At 64.3% G+C, this 21,862-nt stretch overlaps 1 protein-coding gene across 5 annotated transcripts in view; it reads right to left on the reverse strand.

Moving 5' to 3' along the window:
• Window positions 1-186: 186 nt before the first annotated feature.
• Window positions 187-21,862, reverse strand: part of USP40 (ubiquitin specific peptidase 40) — a 52,843-nt gene continuing 31,167 nt past the window's right edge. For 3 of the 5 annotated variants that reach the window (XM_055122788.1, XM_055122787.1, XM_055122789.1), the window contains 14 exons: window positions 18,150-18,203; window positions 17,661-17,749; window positions 16,015-16,101; window positions 13,078-13,114; window positions 11,358-11,422; window positions 9,774-9,848; window positions 7,297-7,402; window positions 7,012-7,085; window positions 5,993-6,111; window positions 3,623-3,688; window positions 2,348-2,558; window positions 2,116-2,211; window positions 1,093-1,184; window positions 187-755 (listed from right to left, as the gene is read on the reverse strand). In XM_055122788.1, coding sequence (XP_054978763.1) covers window positions 650-755; window positions 1,093-1,184; window positions 2,116-2,211; window positions 2,348-2,558; window positions 3,623-3,688; window positions 5,993-6,111; window positions 7,012-7,085; window positions 7,297-7,402; window positions 9,774-9,848; window positions 11,358-11,422; window positions 13,078-13,114; window positions 16,015-16,101; window positions 17,661-17,749; window positions 18,150-18,203 — 1,277 coding nt within the window. In that variant the 3' untranslated portion in view covers window positions 187-649. Of the gene's footprint in view, window positions 756-1,092; window positions 1,185-2,115; window positions 2,212-2,347; window positions 2,559-3,622; window positions 3,689-5,992; window positions 6,112-7,011; window positions 7,086-7,296; window positions 7,403-9,773; window positions 9,930-10,591; window positions 10,880-11,357; window positions 11,423-13,077; window positions 13,115-16,014; window positions 16,102-17,660; window positions 17,750-18,149; window positions 18,204-21,862 lie in introns of those variants that run through there. The other 2 variants (XR_008627395.1, XM_055122791.1) reach the window with 2 other exon arrangements.

A 21,862-nucleotide genomic window follows, 5' to 3' on the forward strand; every position in this document is an offset into this window, starting at 1 on the left:
CTGAGCCGAGTCTTGCCCCCAGGACCCCCCTGCTGGGAGGATCCCCCAGTGGCCCCCCAGTGAGGGTCCGATACACTGGGGACCCCGCCTTGGCGCAGGGCGGCCCGGGGCCTGCTGGGGAGGTTTGCACGAAGCTGTGGTCCGCTGTCGGGGTGCAGACCACACTCGCACCCTGAACAGCGGCAGCCCGGGTGTAGAAACGTGTTTATTCAGTATCAGAGGGCACGGCCCCGCACGGCACACGGCCCAACACTGTCCGGGCAGCCCAGCAGGTGAGGGCCCCAGAGCCCGGCCCGCCTCACCTTCCTCATGGCTCCTGCGTGCAGGTGACTGCCGAGGGCGGCGCCCACCAGGCCAGGTGCCCCCCGAGGGCAGGCAAACCCGCTGCCTGTCTGCCCCCCACCCGGTGTCAGCTGCCTGGGTGTCCGTGTCGCTGGCGGGGATGGCTGGAGCCGGGAGACGGCAGCGGGTGCGTCCCGGCCCTGCCTGTCCCCACCACCCACGCCGAGTCTGGCGCAAGGCCAAGTGCTGTGTCCGTGTCCGCCCGAAACCGGATGCTGGTGTGCCCCGCCGGAGGCGTGGCACGGGGGAGAGCCGCCGTGGGAGCCCCGCCTCGGGAGGTAGCGCCCCAGGGACGGCGACGGTGACGCTATCTGAAGGTCCCGACGTGGATGGACAGAGAAGCTTCTGGCCCGTGAGGCCGTGGCGTCTGGGCCTGGAAGGTGTCGGCGCTTGGCGTGCGCAGAGCCACCGGTCTGTGGAGGACACGGGCTGTGACCGGCCACCCCCAACACCAGGTTGGCCCCCAGCCCCCACCCCGCCAGGGTCTGCCTGCACTCCCTCGGCTGCACTGAGGCCTGAGGGGCACGGGGAGCCACGTGTCACTGCTTTCCCCAAACCTGCACGCCAGGGACCCGTGAGGGAGCCAAGAGGGTGAACAGGCGGCAGAGACAGGCCGGGCGCCGGGTGGGGCAGGAAGGCACCCAGGCAGGGAGTGCTGCCAGGACTGCCCGGCCCGCCGCGCCTCTCCCCCTGCCCGTTGGCCCGGCCCGCCTCACCTGTCCCTGCGCCCTGTGTCCCAGCCCGCCTCACCTCTCCCTGCGCCCCTCAGCCCGTTTCTGCTTCTCCTTTTCCACGTCATCTCTGCTGGTGCTGAAATCGTCGTTGTCTTCCAGCAAAAGGTTCTGCGGGTCGAAAGAACAGGTGAGCCAGGAGACAAGGGACTTAAATGGATGCCACGAGGCAGCACCGGGGGCGAATCCTGATGCCGCGGCCACTCGTCTCAGGACACGAGCTCTGAGGACTTCCGGCACCTGGCTCAGGCTCCCAGGCGGGGCCACTGCTGGCCGCGCTGTGTCCACGCACAGGGCCTCCCCGGGCTGCCCACTGGCCAGTGCTTTCTATGGAACTTTTTGGTTTTTCTGAATCTTTAAATTTTCACTTCTCCTTTTTTTCTGCGGGTGAACGAAAACACTGCTTGGCCACGGGCTGAAGGGAAGGGAGCGACGATGAAGGGACTCGGGAGTCCTTTTCAGTGACGTGCGACTTCACGAGGGACTGAGATTAGTCATTCCTGAGTGGGGCCGGAGCGACAGTACAGTGGGGAGAGCGTTTGCCTTGCATGCGGCCGAACCAGGTCAATCCCTGGCACGCCACAGGGTTCCCCGAGCACCACCAGGAGTAACCCCTTAGCACTGCTGGGTGACCCAACTCACACAAACCCGACATTCTGAATTAAGCATCAGGGTTAAAGTCATTACTAGGGGCAACCACGTGGGCTTCCAAGCGCAAGGGGGCCAGTACTAGGAGCCTAGTCGTGTAATAGTGCTGCTTAAAGCACAGGAAGAGTAAGTCGGAGGGCTAGCTGCAGGGAATCCTCGAGTCCGACGTCGAGCATAAAGAAGCCAGAGCAAATGCTGGTGACCGCGGGCGCCGCACCCAGCGAACAACGGCCCAAGGATGCTGGCGGACTCCGTTGACACTGAGGCTGCCCTGGGCCCTGAGAGGAGCCGTCCAGCACTTTCCTCCCCCGGCCCTGAGTTCCTGACACCGACCACCTGTGCCTGGACAGCAGGAGGAGCGGCTGGCTGTGGGCGAGGGGCCCGCTGGACTGACCTTAATACCGATTGTGTCCCCGTCTTTCAGGTAGTAGGGCGCCCCCTGCAGGCTGTTGTGCTTCTTCTTCTTTTTCCTCTTGGTGCTCTGCTGGCTCTGCAGAAGCACCAGGTTTCCATCAGACGAGGACAGTGACGTGCAGGTCCCGACAGGCTCCCAGGCCAGGGTGGAGTGTGGCACCGCCCGCCAGAGACGCACACCGACCCGGGCAAGCGGGCGCGCCCCCACCTACCCAGCTGCTCACTGGAAGCCACTCGAACTTGTCGGGGAAGTATTTGGCGATCTCCGTCTTCTCCACCGGGAGTGCGTAGAAGCGGGCGATGCACTGCCGGAGGGAGCTGGCCGTCCAGCCCTGCGCTGTGTCCCACACCAGGTCCTCGGACAGCGCGTACTCGCGCTCCCCGGGAAGGCGCATCCGCGTGCGGAGCAGCACGTCCTGTGGGCTGCGCCGGCAGGTGAGACGTGGAGAGCGCCACTTCCCGGGACGGGGCCCGTGTCCCCCAGGGAGCCCGCCTGACCCTGGACCGTCAGGGCTCGGGGAAGGAGGGGAGGGGGCGGCCGCCCCTGAGAGGAGCCCGGTGAGGGGGGACAGGGCCAAGCTGGTGGGCAGGAGGAGATTCAGATGCAGGGGTGCAGCACCGCGGGCAGAGGGGGCAGAGGCCGAGCAGGACACAGGGCTGGAGGGTGGGGCCTGCTGGGGGCCCGGGTGCACTGGGTCACAGGGACCCTCAGCCCCGAGACGGGCCAGACCCCGCACAACCCCGGCGGTCAGAGGACAGTGGCCCATTAGGGCTGACAAAGACCACAGCCGGGGTCGAGGTTGGACAGTGGACACGACTGTCTGTGAGATGGGGATGCGACAGGGATCTGGGAGAGGAGGGGGGACCCCAGACAGTGTCCTCACATCTGACCCAGAAATCCCTGGGGGCATTTCCTCGAGCAAGAATGTCCATATAAGGGGACAGTGACCAAACACTGAGAGCGCTGGAGCAATAGCACATCGGGGAGGGCGTTTGCCTTGCACGCGGCCGACCTGGGTTTGATTCCCAGCATCCCATATGGTCCCCTGAGCACCGCCAGGGGTAATTCCTGAGTGCAGAGCCAGGAGTAACCCCTGTGCATTGCCGGGTGTGACCCAAAAAAGCAAAGAAACAACAACAAAAAAACGTTCTCATGAGAGAATTTCCTCGGGTGAAGAGGGTCAGGGGTGTAGACTGGGCATCTGGGGCGACTCTGTCGATCCTCACTGAAGACAATCACGGGGCCTGCTCAGCACCCGGGGCACAGCACTGACCCCCAAACAAAGCCTGGGCCCCTGTGGAGCTTCTGTTCTAGTGTGGGAGACGGACAGACAGACAGTCGGAGCTGCCCGCCGGGTGCCGGGGCGTGCAGGCAGAGCGCGGGGGGCACAGTGTGACAGTGTCATCGCCAGCCACCCGGTGCCCCTCCCCCCCACGGGACTGCGGGCAGACAGATCGACTCTGGGAGAAACACCGCGCCATCTTACCCCAAGCTTTCTTCTCTCTGAAGCGGCTCCAGGCAGATCTCCGTTTTCCTTCCCAGCTTATATTCCCTGATAATAAAGGAACAAAATGCTATTGAGTGACATCATTTAATTTTAAGAAATATTGCTTAGTTTTAAGCTTTCTTCATAGGCAGAAGATTACGCTGCATATTAAACTGCTTAAGAACACTCAAAGTTTGAGACTACAAGTGAATAATTTCATGCCACAAGTTGAAAAACCGAGGTAAAAATGGAAAAGTTCCTAGAAAAACAAAATCTACCAAGATATGCTCATGAACAAATAGAAAGATGTAAATAAACCAACAATTGAGCAGGGATGGAAAGACCTTACTCAGAAAATGGTTTCATGAGCAAATTCCAGCCATCATTTAAAGAAGGGTATGAAATATTCTCAGACCCTTCCTGCCTCTGTGAGACCAGCATCAGCTTGGCAACAAAACCACGCGGACACCGTAAGGAAAGAACATCACAGGCATCTCTGCTGCAGAAACGCAAAACGCTTCAGCAGAACCCAGCACCTGCTGTGCGCGGCTGGGACCCGAATCCAGCAACATTCAAGGACCGGAACAAACGCTGGTCTGGAACCTCAAAGCGCTGAGGCAGAGGGTCCCAGAGTGCAGCAGTGGCCACAGGGTTACTTGGGGGGGGGGGGGAAGGAAGCCTTCCGGGGACACGGGTAGCTACTGGCCAAAGACAGACGGGGCCGTCGTCTCCCACTGTGGGAAGAGCTGACGCAAAGCGGGGCGCAGGCCGAGACGGCAGACTGCCCAGACAACACTGGAAAGAGCCGGGCAAGCATCCTGTCACACTGGCCTGGGGTCTTCTGTGACTCAACTGCACTGGTGAGGAAAACACAAACAAGGGAAATGCATCAAGCTAAAAAGCCAGCACGGCAAGGAAAAATACCACTAAAATAAGAAGACGTTCTATTGGGTGGGGGAAGATATTCACTCGCCATCCGGCAAGGCCCAGAGGCACTTCCCGAACCAAGAAAGCACCCGTGCCCCCCACCCCCCGACAGAGTGAGGAGAGATGTCCCGACCGCACCGGGAAATCACGGGCTCAGGGAAGTGCAGAATGCAAGTGGCCTGCGTGAGGAAGGCGGCAGGGCCAAGCCCAGCTCGATCCCGAGCACCACCAGGGTGGCTCCCGAGCACTGCTGGGTGTGCGCCCAACCTCTCCTCCAAAGAGCAGATCAGAAAGCAGACCCGTGGGAAATGTGCGTCACAAGGGTACGACAATCATACGGCCCGGCAGCTCCTCCTCGGGACCAAGTACAGGCGCCTCCCTCCGACACCCTCAACTCTGAGGGGACCGTGGCTGCGGCTAGAGGTAGCTCCTGGATGTGCTCTCTGGCCCCCCAGTCCGACACTTCCCACAGAAAAAAGGAACCCTAAAATCTGCACGGGCCTCCAGGAAAACCAGCCAGGCCACCAGGTAGCTCTGGAAAGGGGGCTGGGGCGACAGCACAGCGGGGAGGGCATCTGCCTTGCACGTGGCTGACCCGGGTTCGATTCCCAGCATCCTGAGTGCAGAGCCAGAAGTAAGTACCCCTGACCATTGCCGGGTATGACCCCAAAAGCCAAAAATACCCACAAAACTTTTTGGAAAGAGGAGCAAGGCCGAAGGCATCACGCTCCCGAGTCCAGCCCGTCAGCGAGACTGCCCGGACCAGGCCACGACAGACCCCAAACGGGCAGGAATGCGGCACAGTCGAGGCCAGGCCCCGCGGTCAGGGCACCGGGAGAACACCCCGAGGAACTCGGGTGACCTGGGACTGGTATGAGATGCAGACGAGAGAGTCCGTGAGCAAAGGGAACCGCCCAGACTGAAGAGGCACCACGGGGCATGGAGGAAAACGCGCCAAAGCCACAGGACCAGGCTGGGCGACCAGAGCCTGCACCGGCAGGCGAGAAGGCGACGGGACCGGACATCCAGAGGCCGGAGTCCCCGGAAAGGGACCTGGCCGTGACGTGCTGGGGTGGCTGTGGGGAAAGGGGCGCCCTGGGCCTGGGGCTCCCCCGGGATGAAATCAGCACTCAGGGGCCTCACCAAAGCGCACAGCGGCCACGCACAGACACACGCCAAGGGCCCGTACAGACGTGGCGGGGGCTGCTCCTCTGGGAGGCGGGAGGCAGGAGGAGCACTGCGAGGAGAGCCCCTTCTCGAGGGACCCCGGACCCAAACTCACAAGGAGCAGGGCTGCGGCCGCCCACGAGTCCAACTGCGGCTGAAGCAGCCGGGAGGACGGTGGCCAGCGGCCACGGTGCCCGGGGCCCACAGCAGCCCAGGCGAGGCGCTGGCCTGACCGCGCGCTGACACAGGACCCGAGGGCCGGGCGGCGGGACCCACCTGAGAGGCTGCTGGCCTCGGCGCAGGAGCCGGCCGGGCCGTCTGCCTTCCACTGTCCAGGCCCTCAGGCAGGCCGGGGACGGGACGACGAACTCCCAGAAGGAGGGCAGGGTCATGGCCTGGAGAGAGCGGACAGACAGACAGACACGTCAGACACGGCGCCTCAGACCAGCCCCTGCGGCCTCAGCTCCAGGGCCCAGGGACGTCTCAAGCTTTTTTTCCTTTTTGGGTCACACCCGGTGATGCTCAGGGGTTATTCCTGGCTTTACACTCAGGAATTACTCCTGGCGGTGCTCAGGGGACCATGGGATGCTGGGAATCGAACCCGGGTCAGCCGAGTGCAAGGCAAACACCCTACCCACTGTGCTATCCCTCCAGCCCCCACGTCTCAAGCTTTTTAAGAAAAACTTTTTTTCTGGATTTGGGGCCCGGCCCGAGGGTGCGAACCTCCTCCCTCTGACTCGGGAACAACAGTCAGGCGCTCTGTGAGCAGGGCCGGGTCTGCCGGCTGCATCAGCGCGAGGACGGTCCCCCAGGGCCCTGCTAGGCCGGGTGACGGCTGCGGACGAGGAGGTGTCCCCGTGCCCTGGCCAGGTGCTGTGCCCGTCCCTCGAGCCTCCCCTCGGGGCAAAACGCCCTTCCCCTAACTCTCACACAAGTGCTCAGGACCCAAGCTAACACCCTGGCGTGAGGCTGAGGGTGTGACCGGGGAGCTGTAACAGGTCTTTCTCTTCTGGGGGGGAGAGGGAGGACTGGGCCACATCCAGTGGTGCTCCAGGGCTACTCCCAGCTCTGTGCTCCGGGGTCACGTGGTACTGGGGGTCACCGGGGTCGGCCGCATGCGAGGCAGGCCCCTTCACCCCTGCACCATCGCCCCAACAATGTGCTTTGCAATCAGTGCGACAGCACACGCGTCACAGTGACGCCGAAACAACACAGCCAAGGGGAGGACGCTCTGCAGGTGTCGGACGCGTGTCTGCGGGGTGTTGCGAGGGCGGGGTGGGGAGCAGGCGCCTCACCTGGGCCTTGAGGTCGTGCAGCGTGGCGTCCGAGGGGAGCTCCACGTCGCCCAGGTACAGGAGGGGGCTGTCGCCTGGGGGACGGGCGTGAGGGCCTCAGCTTGCTCGAGGGCCGCGATGCGTCTCACCCCGTGGTCACCCCCCTGCACACCCGGGGGCGCCTGGTACGGTGTGCTCTGGGGCCCGAGAGCAGGCACGGCCACTCCACACGCGACCACGGCGGGTGCTGGGGACAGGCCTGGCCATGAGCCCGCGGCTCTCCTCCCCCACCCGGCCTGCTCTCACCTTGGGCGTCCCGGGACGGCGCGCAGCTCGCTGGCTCCTGACCCCGCCTCCAGTGGGCCGAGGGCCCCCGCGGTTGGTACCACCAGATGGGCACCTTCAGGAAGCCCTGAGGGGCAGAGCAGTCCAGCTGGGGTCACGGGCACCAGAGCAGCGCCCTGACCCCGTCCCCGAGGGCCGGCCGCGTGTCCGCTTGACTTGAGCGGTGTGGCATGTGCTCGTGTGTGGTGACAGCTGGAGGCACTGGGACACGCGGCGACAGAAGGAATCACGACAGGGGCGGGACACAGCCGCCAACACACACTCGGGCGCCGTGCTGGGTGACGTCCTGATCCTGACAGGCCCCGGGTGCAAGCGACGCCCACTCACTCGCTCAGGCCCGGACGCTGGGGGGCCGGGCCGTTTACTGGGTTTCCAGATGCAGAAGATGGAGAGAGTGACACCCCCTCCCCCAGGGCCTCAGTCTTTAAATCCTTAGTTCATGACAAAGGAAGTGAAAGCACCTTCCCCAGGGCGGGGCTGCTGGAGACCAGCCCCATCCCCATCCTGTGAGGTGGGACGGACGGCCCATCTCTCACCGTGCGTCCCAGGCCGCCCGCACCCAGAGCTGAACCCATGCTGCTGCCTCAGGCGGCCAGCGCTGGCCAGGACACCCGCCCTGTGGGCGACAGGCGGAGCCGGTCCCGGCAACCCCGCAGCACAGGCGACGGTGTGAGCCCCTCAGCTGCCGTGTGGGCCCAGGGTGACACTGCGACCACGTGGGTGCAAGCCCGGGTCACAGCAGCGACCAAGGGAGTGGGGGGCAGGAGTGACCTGGGGCCGCCAGAACTGAGACGCCCCGGCCACACAGAGCGGGTCCCGGCCACACAGAGCAGGCCTGACCCTCTGGCACAATAACCCCACGAGGCCAGGCTGCTCGAGGCAGTTTGCGTGTGACGCCCAGGTGGGGGCAGTTTGGCAGGACGCGGCCTCTGAGAGTGACGCGGGCTCAGGGACCCGAGACAGGCGGACACAGCACAGCGGCAGCACCGTGGGAAACCCGCCCTGGAAATCACCTCAGAATTCAGAACAACACAAAGACGGGTCTGTGGGGTCAGCAGGGGCTCTGGGCAGACTCACACGTGGAGACGGAATATCGGGACAATGAGGGACAACGGGGACACGGACACGGGTGCAAGTGGTGTCTGTGTGCACGAAGAGACAGCCACCCCTCCCTTGGCCGCTGTGCGTCCCCCCGGGGCCCGAGGCCACAGGCAGCTGTGGGGACAGACGGACAGGCTGGGGCAGGGGTGTGACCCAGCACGCAGGAACAGTGTCCCTGACCCTGGTGCCATGAAACTATTTACTCTGGTTTTCAGTCACACCCGATGGTACTCAGGGCTCACTCCTAGAAGACTCGGGGACCAAACGGGGTGCGGGGATGAAACCCAGACTGGCGTGTGCAAGGCCAGCGCCCGACCTACTGGATGGTCTCCACGGCCCTAACGGGTAGCGTTACCGAGCACAGCAAAGAGGGCCCTGAGCACGGAAAGGGCCCAGCAGGGCTGCACGCAGCAACACGCGCCAGACAGCAGACACGTGTGGAAGAGCTACAGGGTGGCCCCCGAACAAGGCAGACACCCCTGTAAAGGGCGGCCCCCAGACACAGCAGGCTCATCCCTATAAAGGGCAGCCCCCAGGCACAGCAGGCTCACCCCTTTAGAAGTCTGGAGCTCAGCCCCCAGACACAGCAGACTCACCCCTGTAAAGGGGAGTCCCCAGACACAGCAGACTCACCCCTGTAGAGGGCGGCCCCCAGGCACAGCAGGCTCACCCCTGTAAAGGGCGGGCCCCCAGACACAGCAGGCTCACCCCTGTAGAGGGCGGCCCCCAGGCACAGCAGACTCACCCCTGTATAGGGCGGCCCCCAGGCACAGCAGGCTCACCCCTGTAGAGGGCGGCCCCCAGGCACAGCAGACTCACCCCTGTAGAGGGCGGCCCCCAGGCACAGCAGGCTCACCCCTGTAGAGGGCGGCCCCCAGGCACAGCAGGCTCACCCCTGTAGAGGGCGGCCCCCAGGCACAGCAGACTCACCCCTGTAGAGGGCGGCCCCCAGGCACAGCAGGCTCACCCCTGTAGAGGGCGGCCCCCAGGCACAGCAGACTCACCCCTGTAAAGGGCGGTCCCCAGACACAGCAGACTCACCCCTGTAAAGGGTGGTCCCCAGGCACAGCAGGCTCACCCCTGTAAAGGGCGCCCCCCAGGCACAGCAGACTCACCCCTGTAAAAGGCGGCCCCCAGGCACAGCAGACTCACCCCTGCTCAGGGCTGGAGCGCTGCAGTGGTGCTGTCTGAAGGGTGCATGCAAGGAAGCTGCCAGCATGCGCTCCGCCTGCCCCCCTCCTTACTGCCGCCTCCCCCTCCCCTGCCTGAGAAGGGGCCGCCTTCGTGCTTAGGGAACAGCCGGGCTGCTTCCACCACGGCCGGAAGCCGAGTCTTACCGGCGGCGGGAGCGTCCCCTCCATCAGCAGCAGAGTGTCCCCGGAGCGCACGGCCAGCTCCTTCAGCATCGCGCCCTGGAAGGACAGACGGGCTGACTGGGTTCCTGCTGGTCACTCTCGGACCCTGAAAGGCATGGCCCACTGGAGCACTGGTCACTGCGTTGGGGCGTCAAGGAGCACGAGCAGCGAAGCAGATGCTGGAGTCAGGGGACCCGGGAAGGCGAGACGTGGCGGCCGTGCCTCACGTGGCGGGTCTGAAGTGTGACGGCGAAGGTCGGGGGAAAGCGAGGCAGAGAGGGAATCCCAGTGCCGCTGCCCACAACGGGAAGACGGGAGCAGGGGTGGGGCGGGGCGGGGTGAGGGCCACAGCGAGTGGCAGCTGACCCTGCGAGGCCGGGAGCAGAGAGGGCGGCAGACGGGGCGCCCCGTTTCAGCCTCAACACCAGGCACTGGACACCAGCAGGCGACCTCACGCGGGGTCACGCGCTGCCCCACTGGCTGCCGGCCCGGGGAGGGGCTGCTCGGAGGAAATGTGGGTATCGTGTGGACGCCGTGGCCCCCGGGGACCCGATACCCTGGGTCAGCTCTGCTGACCCCAACCAGGTGCCCAGAGGCGTCTCGGAGGCCCCCTTCTGCCTCTGGCAGCCCGTTTCCAGCCCAAGACCCAGGAGGGTGTCTGGTGGCGTGTGGCCAGTGTTCGGACTGGGCCAGTGAGTGACCCGCAGGCAGCCACCTGCAGGAAGCAGGGGGAGGAGGAGACGAGCAGGTGCCGGCCGCACCATCCCGGTTGCCTCCATTCCGGGCGGCTCCAAGGATACGCGTCTGGGCCAGGAAGTTTCCTTCGTCTCCTGTTTCGGGCCACACCTGGTGCTGCTCAGGGACCACTCCTGGCCGGGCTTGGAGGGCCGTATGGGGTGCGGGATCAACGCTGGGGGGCCGGGTGCAAGGCTGGCGTCTTCCCTGCTGCGCTGTCCCTGGCCCAGGCTGCCCCTCAGGGTCCCCTCAGACACCCTGGGGCCGAGAGACATGGTCTGTGCCGCCCAGCCGGCTCGGGCTGACAGCTGCTGCCTGCACGAAGCCAGCTTACAGCTCTGAGACCCCAGCAGTTCTAAAATCAGAATCTTCAGGTTTTTTTTTCCTTTTTTGGGTTATGCCCAGCATGCTCAGGGGTACCCCTGGCGGTGCTCGGGGGACCCTATGGGATGCTGGGAATTGAGCCCAGATCGGCCACGTGCATGGGAAATGCCCTCCCTGCTGTGCTGCCGCTCCAGCCCCAGAACCTTCAGATTCTTTACTTCAGACCCTTCTGTTGTGAGGCTGTCTCTGGGTGAATAGTCCCTGTTTCCGAGGTGGGACTCCCGTCTCAGGAGAGGACTGAACACAGGGGCCAGGACATTCCGACTTCACTGAAACTGCCCGAGTCTCTAGACCTACTACAGAAAAGGGGGGAGCAGAAGCCCGTCCAGGCCTCTCCGACGCTAGAGGAACGCCCTGGCTGCCAGTCAGCCCCGGGGTAGGGCTGGCCTCTGGCATGAAAGCACAGCCAGCCGTTTTTAGTGATGAAGTGCACAGTTGTGATCTTACTTCGTCCGTTAACGGCTCCCCGGCTTCATAGCACCAATCCATCTTTCGTAAATGCCACGTGTGTCCTATGGGGGAATCCAAACTAGATTTAAAAAGGAATTCAGAGGAGCAGTTTGTCACGTAAGACCTTCCTAGATGAATGGCCAGAAAATGGGACTTGACCCACCAATAATTATTAAATACTTTGAAAGTCATTATACAGCACAGAAAATATGAAGCTGGCCCCCGATTTGGCTGGTTCACGTCTAACTGGCCAAGAACCATTCATGAGCAAACATAACGAACCCCTGCTGCGACTGCTGACCTTTACTCACACCCCCAAGGCTGAGCCTGGACGTACACGTAACCAAGCGGCCCTTTTTTTTTTTGTTTTGTTTTTGGGTCACACCCGGCGATGCACAGGGGTTACTCCTGGCTCTGCACTCAGGAATTACTCCTGGCAGTGCTCAGGGGACCCTATGGGATGCTGGGATTAGAACCCGGGTCGGCCGCATGCAAGGCAAACACCCTACCCGCTGTGCTATCGCTCCAGCCCCACCAAGCGGCCCCTCTAAGACGGCCACGGAGCTGAGTTTCCTGGCCCTGAGCGCTAACGTCGCTCGGCAACTGGTAACATGAACATTCAAACTGCCCTGCGCCCGTCAGCCGCCTGCTCTGACAAGAAACGGAGCTTCTGCCACAGCTTTTTAGCGAGGACGCCGTGAGTGACCGTCCAGAGTCGGCAGCCTGTCCACAGACGGCTCCGCACACGTCTGCTAGGGACGAACGGGGAGGAGGAGCCTGGGGAGGCTGAGAGAAGCCGGCGAGTGACCTGGGCTCGGGCGGCAACAGCGACACTGCACAGGCCACGTCCCCGAAGCCCCCGCAGAAACCCCCTCGTGCACGGGCCCCCGCAGCAGGCCCAGCTCAACCCCCCCCCTTTTTTTTTTGCTTTTTGGGTCACACCCGGCGATGCACAGGGATCACTCCTGACTCATGCACTCAAGAATTACCCCTAGCGGTGCTCAGGGGACCCTATGGGATGCTGGGAATCGAACCCGGGTCAACCGCGTGCAAGGCAAATGCCCTACCCGCTGTGCTATCGCTCCAGCCCCTCAAACCCCCTTTCTAACGTGATGGTTATACCAAGAATAAAACAATCTAAGCGTGCTGAAAACAACGTCATCAGGTTAATAGTGAACACAGGACGGCGGGCAGGGTGGGCGCTGTTCTCAGTCTGTCTCAGGGCAGAGAGCACGGGGGGGGGGGGGGGGCCCAGCAGAGCCTGGCCCAGGAGCCAGCCGGAGGCGGCGTTTCTCCCTTGGCAGCACACCCCCGTGCGCTCTGGCCACTCCATCACTGCCCGGGAAGCGTGGCGTGGCAGGCCCCACGGCCCAGGGGCTGCACGGGGCGGGGCGCGGGCCTTGCATGCGGCTGACCCCGGTTCAATCCCCGGCACAGAGCCAGCACTCAGCCCAAGCACTGCCACATGCGGCCCCCCAAAACCAAAATGAAAACCTCGCCTGTGAGAGGAGGGACTCCTGAGAGCCGTTAATGGCCCCCGGGCGGTGCCCCCCAGGCCCTTGGCCCAGGCCGAGCTGCCAGCCATTTCTTTTGTCGGCAAGCAAGAGCCACGCAGAAGCTCACAAGCCCAGAGACGGGCCAGGCCAGGGCAGTTTCCTTAGGCTGAGACAACTGACAAGGCAAGGGCTGGGGAGGGCATCCCAGCCCCGGCACTCACCTTGCAGGCCGGCCTTCTCCAGCATTATCCTTAGGCACTATCAATGAGAACAGAGGAAAGTCATTAGTTTCCTGTTCGCGAGGGTTGTGAGAAACACACTTTATTGACCCCGAGGTCACCGGAGTTTGATTAGTTAATCATTCCCAAGGAGATAAAGACTATCGAGTGATAACGGGCAGATGACGGAGCCAGCTCCTTCCTGACAGCCCGATGGGGACACGACAGGAGGCCAGGCCAGCCCAGCGACTGCCCCGGGGACGAAGTTCAAAGCTTGGGGCTGGAGTGATAGCACAGCGGGGAGGGCATCTGCCTTGCATGTGGCTGACCCGGGTTCTATTTCCAGCATCCCATATGGTCCCCTGAGCACCGCCAGGAGTAATTCCTGAGTGCAGAGCCAGGAGTAACCCCTGAGCACTGTCAGATGTGACACACGCCCCCTCCCCCCACCACCCAAAGCCAAAGTTTGGTTCATCCACTTTTAGATCGGACTGTTTGGGGACTACACGTGCATTTACTTTGTGGGGCCTCATCGGCTGGGCTGTCTAAACTTAATCCTGGCGATATCCCCGGGATCATTCCTGGCGGGCTCAAGAGACCATCTGCGGTGCCACGGACCCAAACAGGGTTGGCTGAGGCAGGCAATGCCCAGCCCCTGTCCTGCACGCTGGGCCCTGAACATGCAGCTGATTCCTAGGGCCATGCGAGACTCGGAACCCTCAGGAAGGGGACTGGGCTTCATTCAACACTCGCGAAACACACTGGCTAAATGCACAAGGAGAGAATTGCAGCAGCTGGCGGAGCGGAAGGCCCGCCTGACAGGCTTAAGCTCACGAACACACTCTCTCTCTCTCTCCCTCTCCTCCCATTACAGAGGGGCGCTCTCTCTCCTCTCTCTCTCTCTCTCTCTCTCTCTCTCTCTCTCTCTCTCTCCCTCTCCTTCTCCCATTACAGAGGGGCGCTCTCTCTCCTCTCTCTCTCTCTCTCTCTCTCTCTCTCTCCCTCTCCGTCTCCCATTGCAGAGGGCACGGGGACGGCAGGATCCCGCCTCTCGCAGAGAGCAGCCCGAATGCACCAGGGAGGCCCTAATACGATTCTCAGAGAAAAGACCCCCAAGTCCTCACAGGCCTTTGGCACTCTGAGGCGACACCGAGTAGTGTGGAGCAGAGCCCGCGCCTGCCTTCTCAGCTGCACGGGGTGGGGGACCCAGGCAGGACACGGCCAGGGCGGGGCCCTCAGGGACTGTCCCCCTGAGGTGAGAGAAAGAAGACGACAGAGCTAAAAAAGCCCAAACCCACATGGAAGAACACTTTCAAAGATAACCTGACACACAGTCAGACTGCTTCATACCTAAATGTATTTCACACCCGATTCCTCTTCGGGAGACGGGGCAAGTGTGTCCCAAGGGCCCCGCAGGTGTCCCCGCTGAAGGAACACCGGCCCCTGAGGGCGGCCCACGGGGGCTGCACAGTGCTCAGGCCTCAGGCTCGGGGCTGGCGACCAAGCTCTCCCCCATCCCGCCCGGTGCCCTGTCGGCGGGGTGGCTCTTTCCGAGCCGCCGGCACTTTCCCGGATGGCGGGAGAGCCCTGGCAGGAGTGCCAGGACCGGCATCTCGGCATCTCAGCATCCTCGGCCCTATCCTGTGTTCCATCTGGCCGCCCGTCCTTCTCCCGCGTGCCCGGCTCGGGGAGGCGGGGAAAGGGGACACTCGGCTGTCCGGTGTCCCCGCGGGGCCTCGGGGGCCTGTGTGTGCCCTGATCAACCCCCACAGGCCCAAACTGCCGCCTCGCCACCAGCCGCAGCCCTGGGCGGCTCCAGGCCGCGCCCGCACGGCTGCCCACCGCGTGGGAGTGGAGGCGCACTCCAGCCCGGCGCGCCCCTGCCCTGCGTGCGAACCCGCATCCCTCCAGGAGCCCCGGCTCCTCGGGCAGGGCCCTGTGGACTGACCAGAGCTGGGCGGGTGTTCGCTGCCCCTGGGCGGGGGCTGGTCCCCGGGTTACTCCAGGGGAAAGGCTGGACGTGTGCCACAGACAGCACACATGTGGGCGCGTGCACCACACACGCACATGCGTCAGACTCAGGGCCTCACGCTGCGCAAGTGCTCTCCCTTTCTGAGCGGCAGCCTCGGGCCCTGTTGGCTTCCTCTGGGCCACACCCAACCCCTGGCAGTGCTCTGGGACCACACGTGGCCCATCAAACATGAGTCGGCTGCGTGCAGAGCAAGGACCTTCCCTGAACTCTCTCTCTGGCCCGGGAAAACGATTTTCTTCCCCATTAAAAAAAAAAAAAATATATATATATATATATATATATATATACATATATATATATATCTCACATAACTACATTTAAAAAATTTTTACTTATAAAAAATATATCCTGGCTTAGATGACTGCGACAGTGCAGTCTGCAGTATTGATACATAAACCTGCCCCCAGCACCCAAGGCCCCGAGGGCCACCGCTGCCCCAGGCCACCCCGCACGGCTCCTCCCTCCCGCCTGGCCGCCCGCTACTTGGCAGCTGGTTTCATAGTCCAGAAAAACTTTTTTAAAGAAAAAATAACTAAGCTTTTCCAGATGCTTCAAATCTGGTATCGGCGTCACTTAACCACGCCAGTGCCCCGGGGCCGACCAGGCCCCTGCACCGGAAGGCCGGCCCTCACCCACCCGCACCCGTCCCCCGGCCACACCACGCAGACACAGTGCTCAGCCCCGTGCATCTGTGCGTGGGAAGTAAAGGCGCCAGAACAGGCCAAAACATTCCCACTGCTGGAGTAGGGGGTGGCCGGGGGGCTCCGTCGTCCCTTCGGCCCACCCCTGCATCTCCCAGGGAGCAAGCACTGCTGAGGGGGCCTCCCAGACACGCTGCCGGGCCACCGGGTCTGGAAAACTCCCTGTCCCCTGCCCCGGGGGGCCCGGCCCTCGCGGGCGTCACTCACGTTCCTCACAGACTCGGTCTCCTCCACGATGACCTCCATCTCGGCCCCGGGCTGCACGTCACTCCCCACCGCGAAGAACAGGAAGAGCTGGGGCGAGGGAGGGCAGTGAGCGCGGGGAAAGGCCCCGCCACTCGCCCCGCCTGCACACGCTGGCCAGAACGAGACCTGGCGGTCACTCAGGGTCGCCGCCTTAAACACCCGGGCCGGGAGTCAGCACCAACGGGCCCCTCCGGCTCCCCAGCGCCACTGGGTGCAGCTCTGGAGACCCCGCGTGGCTGCTGGGCATGGCACCCTGCCCTCAGGCGCCGGCCTCGAACCACGGGAGGGGGGGGGATCGGCTCAGCCTGTGGGGTGCGGCCCCGCCTCAGCTCCCCCCAGATTAAAGGACCCTCTGGTCTTCAGAACCGTGGAGTGTTCCGTGGCCCCGGGCTCACGCAGGCGCCGCCCACTCCCGTGCCAGTGCCGTCTCACTGTCCCTGACCGCTGGCCCCGTGGGCCCGGCTGCTGGCTTCCCGCCTCCTGGCCTGCCCGTCCTTCTCCTTTCTTTCCTTTAACACCGTCACTTTCGGAGGTTGTTTCTGGGCCACCCCTCTCGGTGTCCAGGGGACCCCATGTGGTGCCAGGGACGGAACCCGCAGGGCAGATGCCGTAAGTCCCCTCTCACGGGCCCCGGGACGCCATTTCTCAGGCCCAAGGCCTCACGGGGAACGTGGCCTCGTCTCCGGCGGCCGTTCCTCTGGGCTCTCCTTCCCCGCCTCTCTCCGGATTCGGGCCGGCCCGGCAGGCGAGGGAAGCTGCTGCGGCTGGGGTCCCCCTGCGAGCCCCACCTTCCCGCCTGCCTCACCCTCCCGCCAGGCTTCCCCATGGCCTGACCTGGGGGCCGGGAAACGCAGGCCCGGGAGGCAGGAACGGGCGTGAGACCTGAGCAGTCTCCCCGCCAGAGGCAGGTCATCGTCGGGACTCGGACCCGTGACAGTCTGTCAGGCAGGTGGGCCTCGACAGAGCTACCACCGGGCTGTGCCCTCGGCACACACACTCTGCCAACTCTGGAGGGCCACGGGGGTGCTTGGGCGTTTCGGGGCCCCCAGGAAGGAGCCGCAGAAGCAGCCCTGCCGCCACGGGACCGTGCGGGGCTTGGGGAAGGGACACTGCAGAGCTGGCGAGCTTCCAGCCGGACGACACACGGCTCGAAGATGCCCCAGGCGGAGGCTCGGCCGCAGAGGAAGGGCCGCGCGGGGCACCTGGCCTGTCGGTCTTTCTCTCCCCAGCGTCAGCCGGTTGGCGCCAGGCTCTGCAGCTTGTCACTGGAACTGCAATCGCGTGCGAGTGACCGGTGGCACGTGCCGTGTCAGGGTGTTGCTGGACACCCGTGTGGGCGGACCTGGGGCCAAGTGACAGTACAGCGGGCAGGGTGCCTGCCCACCTGGGTTGGATCCCCGCACCCCACACGGTCCCCCGAGCCACCGCCGGGAAGTGAGGCCCGAGTGCAGAGCCAGGAGTGGGCCCTGCGCACCACTGGGTGTCGCCCCCAACAGACAAGAACGCTAAAGAACAGGAGGAAACAACAAAACAGATGACTGCAGTTCTGACGGCGAGCGCACTGCGCGCCGCCCGGGGCGGCCCTGTGTGTGAGTGCGGGCGCTCACCTGCGAGGGGGTGGGGGCCGCCCCGGGGCACAGCCCCAGCGAGCTCCCCAGTTTCAGCTCTGCTCCGCTCACCGTGGACTCGTCGGGCACTAGAACGAGGGGTGCGGACAGTGAGCACTGGAGAGTGAGCATCGAGCCCGCCCCGGGAGACAGGCCCCGCTGCTGCCCCCGACCCTCCCTCTGGAAAGGCCCTGAAAGGCGACAGGCAAGTTGCCAGGGCGTGGCCCCAGTGTCCAGCTCTGCCCCCAGAACCAGGGTTCCCAGCCCTGCCCCTGCCTGCGCCCACGCCCGCCCCTGGCCTTGCGCCGGGACCCCCCATTTGTGCCACTCGGAACAGGCAGCCGGGATTGCTCCAGGCTCAGGGGGCGCCAGAGCCTGCCCTCCTGCTTGTGGGGACGAAGAGGGACGGTCACAGCCACTGCCGCCCCCCCTCCGGCCCCCACGCAGTGACCGGCGCCAGGCCGGGCCCGGGGGTGACACGCGAGTTACCTGGGCACAGGAGCCTCCCATTCCTGTCAATGGGCCTCAGACAGCTGCTGTCGGCTGGAACAAAGAGAGCGCGTCAGTGGGCAGGAGGCTGCAGCGACCCTAGGGAGCAGCACGCCCCCTGGCTCCACCCCGCCCCCCAGGGCCTGGGGCGCGGTCCCTGCTCAGCCTTCAGGACCCAGCTGCTGTGAGCGGCGTCTCTGCGGGGACAGGGCTGCGGGCCCAGGGGCCGGCCTGGGAGTTCCCGCGCCGACCACAGCCCCGCCAGGCCCCTGCTCCCCGCGCCTGTAGTGGGCACTCTGGGCGCTGCACCCGGCGGGCCTGGGCGTGGAGGCCCCACGCTCCTGTGGGCAGAGCCTGCGCCCCCTCGGACCTGCTCTCGGCCCCCTCCCTCAGCTGGCGACGCTGCGGGCAGCCGTGTCTTCCCTCAGGCTCCCGCCCCGACTGGCATCTCCGCCTGCTGACCACCACGTGGTTGGCGCGGACGGTCGGGGGAGAGTTTGAGAGGGAGCTGGTGAGGGGCCGGGCGGCCAGGGCAGAGCCCGGGCTCCACACCGGGCAGCGCGGGCGTCTGGGCGCGCTCCGGTGAGCCGTGTCTGAGGCGGCCGTGGTGATAGGTCACCGGCTAGTGAGAGACCGTCTGATGAGGCCGGCGCGCCCAGCTGATGCGCCTCGGGACGGAAGTCTCCAGGCCTGAGCGCCCAGGGCAGTGACGGGACGGCTGGCCACACCGGGAGACGGAGCCGTGAGCTGTGTCCCCCAGCCCGCCCTGAGCCGTGACTCCAGCTACTCCCGTCGGAGGACGTGTCCCCTGGGTCTCGCGTCTCACGGGACGGCGCCTGAGGAGCAAGGTCAGGGCTTCTGCTCAGGCCTGCAGCCCTCGGAGTGGACACCCGTCACTCGCTCCGGGGCCCCTGGTCTGCTCGCAACGCGTCCGGGGACGGCCACCTGCTGTCTCTACACAGAGATGCGTGAGGTTCTCTCTTCCTCCCGGTTCTGGGCGACACCCAGCTGTACTCGGGGCTCACTCCCGGCTCTGTACTCAGGCGTCGCTCCTGGAGGCATCGGAGAGCCACACGGGATGCCGCAGTCACACCCAGGCTGGCCCCAAGCAAGGCCGGCGCCTGCCTGCTGTGCTGTCGCTCCGGCCCCGCTTGCAGTGCTCGTGGATGACGTCGAGTAAGAGAACCTAAACCCACAGCCACCGCCTCCCGCAGCCCAGCCACTCCAGTCGCTCCACGTCTGACACTCGGCTGATCCCTTCCATGTTCTCATCACCCGAGGAGCCCGGCTGGCCCGTGGCTGAGGCCGTGTGGGAGTCTGGTGTCACCTACGAGGGCCACATGAGGTCGGCTGCCACCAGAGCACGGTACGGACTGCAGCCCCCGTGAGCAGGGCCCTCACGCCCACAAGCAGACGTGTGAGTGCCGCGGCGACCCCTGGCAGGGAATGCCACCGGAACCCACACACGCAGCCCCCGGGGACTCCAGAACCACGCGTGCACAACTACGGGAGAAGGAAAGGGCGGGCACGGCCCCTGCCCACCGCTCCACGGGGCGTGCTGTGGCTCTGGTGGCGGCTGGGAGGTGTCCCATGTCTGGGGACCGGGCGCCCGGCAGGCAGGGTGCGGGCACTCTGGGTGCTCTTCCTTCCACTCCACAGCTCGTCCTTCCAACCGCCTTCTGCAGAGCCTACGTCCAGCACCGTGACGTTATCCAACCTACTAGACTTTTCTCTTCGCAGCTTCCGAGTCTGTCCGACCTCAGCGATCTTCCCCTGACGGTGAAGGCAGCCGACAGCTTCTCCTCCTCCCAGACGCCTGTGGCTTAGGATCGAGGACTCCAGGGTTAAGGGCTGGAGGCAGCGCCTTTCCCCGATACGCGGTAAAGCTGGGGGCTTGCTCTGGGCTCTGGACACCAAATGCGCAGTGCTGGGTGCAGGGAACACACCGGCTCTCCCCGGAGACGTGCTCCCACCGCTGCAGAGAAACGGCCGCTGGCCGCACCCCTGGAATTTCAGAGTCCGCCGGGAGGCTTGCGGGCTGAGCCGCACGTGAGCTGTGTGCGTTCCTCTGCTCGAAAGAGACTTGAGGGGCTGGAGGGATAGCACAGCGGGTAGGGCGTTTGCCTTGCACGCGGCCGACCCGGGTTCGAATCCCAGCATCCCATATGGTCCCGAGCACGGCCAGGGGTAATTCCTGAGTGCAAAGCCAGGAGTAATCCCTGTGCATTGCCGGGTGTGACCCAAAAAGCAAAAAAAAAAAAAAAAAGAAAGAGACTTGAGAAGCATCACAACTCCCTCTGGCTCCTGGCTGTGATGCCGGCCAGCGCCTGCCAAGGCCTGTCCCCTCGCAGGGCCCCTCCCAGGCTCCCTTTCAGTCCCCCTTGGAGTAGGGGGGTCGGGGAGGCTCTGGCTGAGAGAGCTTCTCCTTACACGGTTTCAGTTTGCTTTGGCCACACCTGGCAGTGCTGGGGGCTTACTCCTGACTGGGCACTCGAGGACCATTCCCGGTGGGCTCGGGGAACCACGGAGGCCTCAAGGGTCAAACCCGGGGTCGGCCACGTGCCAGGCAAGCGCCCTGCCCGCTGTACTATCGCTCCGGCCCCTATATGCTGACAACTAAGCCAACACAGACTGCCTTGATTACTGTAATGGAAGTGCTAGGCCTGAGTATCAGAGGGTCTGACACTTTCAACTTTGGGCCCCGGCCCCCTCCCGCCCCCAAATGCACCCACTGTAGGTTCTGTGAGTTCCTACACACCTTTAGGGACCAGCCTGTACTCTGCGCACAGGAGAAAGTCCCGAGCCCATCAACTCTGGAGACCTGGTCCCCAACAGTAACGTCCGCACGCTGGGCCGCGTCCCTGCACTGACTCCCTGGAGCCCGTCCTCACAGCAACGGTTTCTGATGACCAGGATAAAATAGCATACACGTGTTTCCTTCAATTTATCTCCAAGGGTTTCAAGACACGTTCTGCCGCTGTGCTTTCTGGGGTGAGTTTCTCACTTCCTTGTGCGTAAACCTAATGAGCTTTGCCTGCTGACCGAGTGCTTAACGGCTAGAGCTCGGCAGGGGACCTGTCGGCGTTAGAGACAAGCAGCGCACGAGACATCTCACCCGCAGCACGCCGGGGAAATGCAGTTACACGCACAGTGGGCGAGTCCGGACTCACTGCAACTGGAAACCACAATCACAAACCACACAGTGACAATGAGCGTGGCGGAACCCCGAGCCTCGTACATCGCCGGGTCAGATGGGAATGAGTCTGCCCTCTCTGTGGGAGGCAGGGGTGCCCAGGAGACCACGCGGTGGCAAGGAGGGAAACCGGGGGCCCCCGCTCCAAGGGTCCTCCTCCCCGGCAGGCGGCTGAGGTGAGCGCGGGCTGCTGTCTGGGCCGGCCGCCTCACGCCCGGGCAGGAGGCTCCTGCGCGCTTCCCTCTAGCAGCGCGGCTCAGAGAGGCCACGGGCGAGAGGGCCCGGACGTCCTTCCAGTGTGGAGGGAGGAGACAGGGTGGGCACAGCCGTGCAGCAGCAGGCCAGCAAGCACAGGAGAAGGGGCTCCCGGGGCCGCGGGGGCCCACGGACGGTGCGCCGGGCGGGAGAAGCCGCACGCCAAGGCCCCTGGGGAATGACCCCACTGACCCGGGAAGGCCAGAAAAGCATGCCAGGGAGACAGGCAGGAGCGGGAACAGGCGACAGACGTGACGGGACGCAG

The sequence above is a fragment of the Sorex araneus genome, chromosome X, assembly GCF_027595985.1.
Source record: "Sorex araneus isolate mSorAra2 chromosome X, mSorAra2.pri, whole genome shotgun sequence".
NCBI lineage: Eukaryota > Metazoa > Chordata > Mammalia > Eulipotyphla > Soricidae > Sorex > Sorex araneus.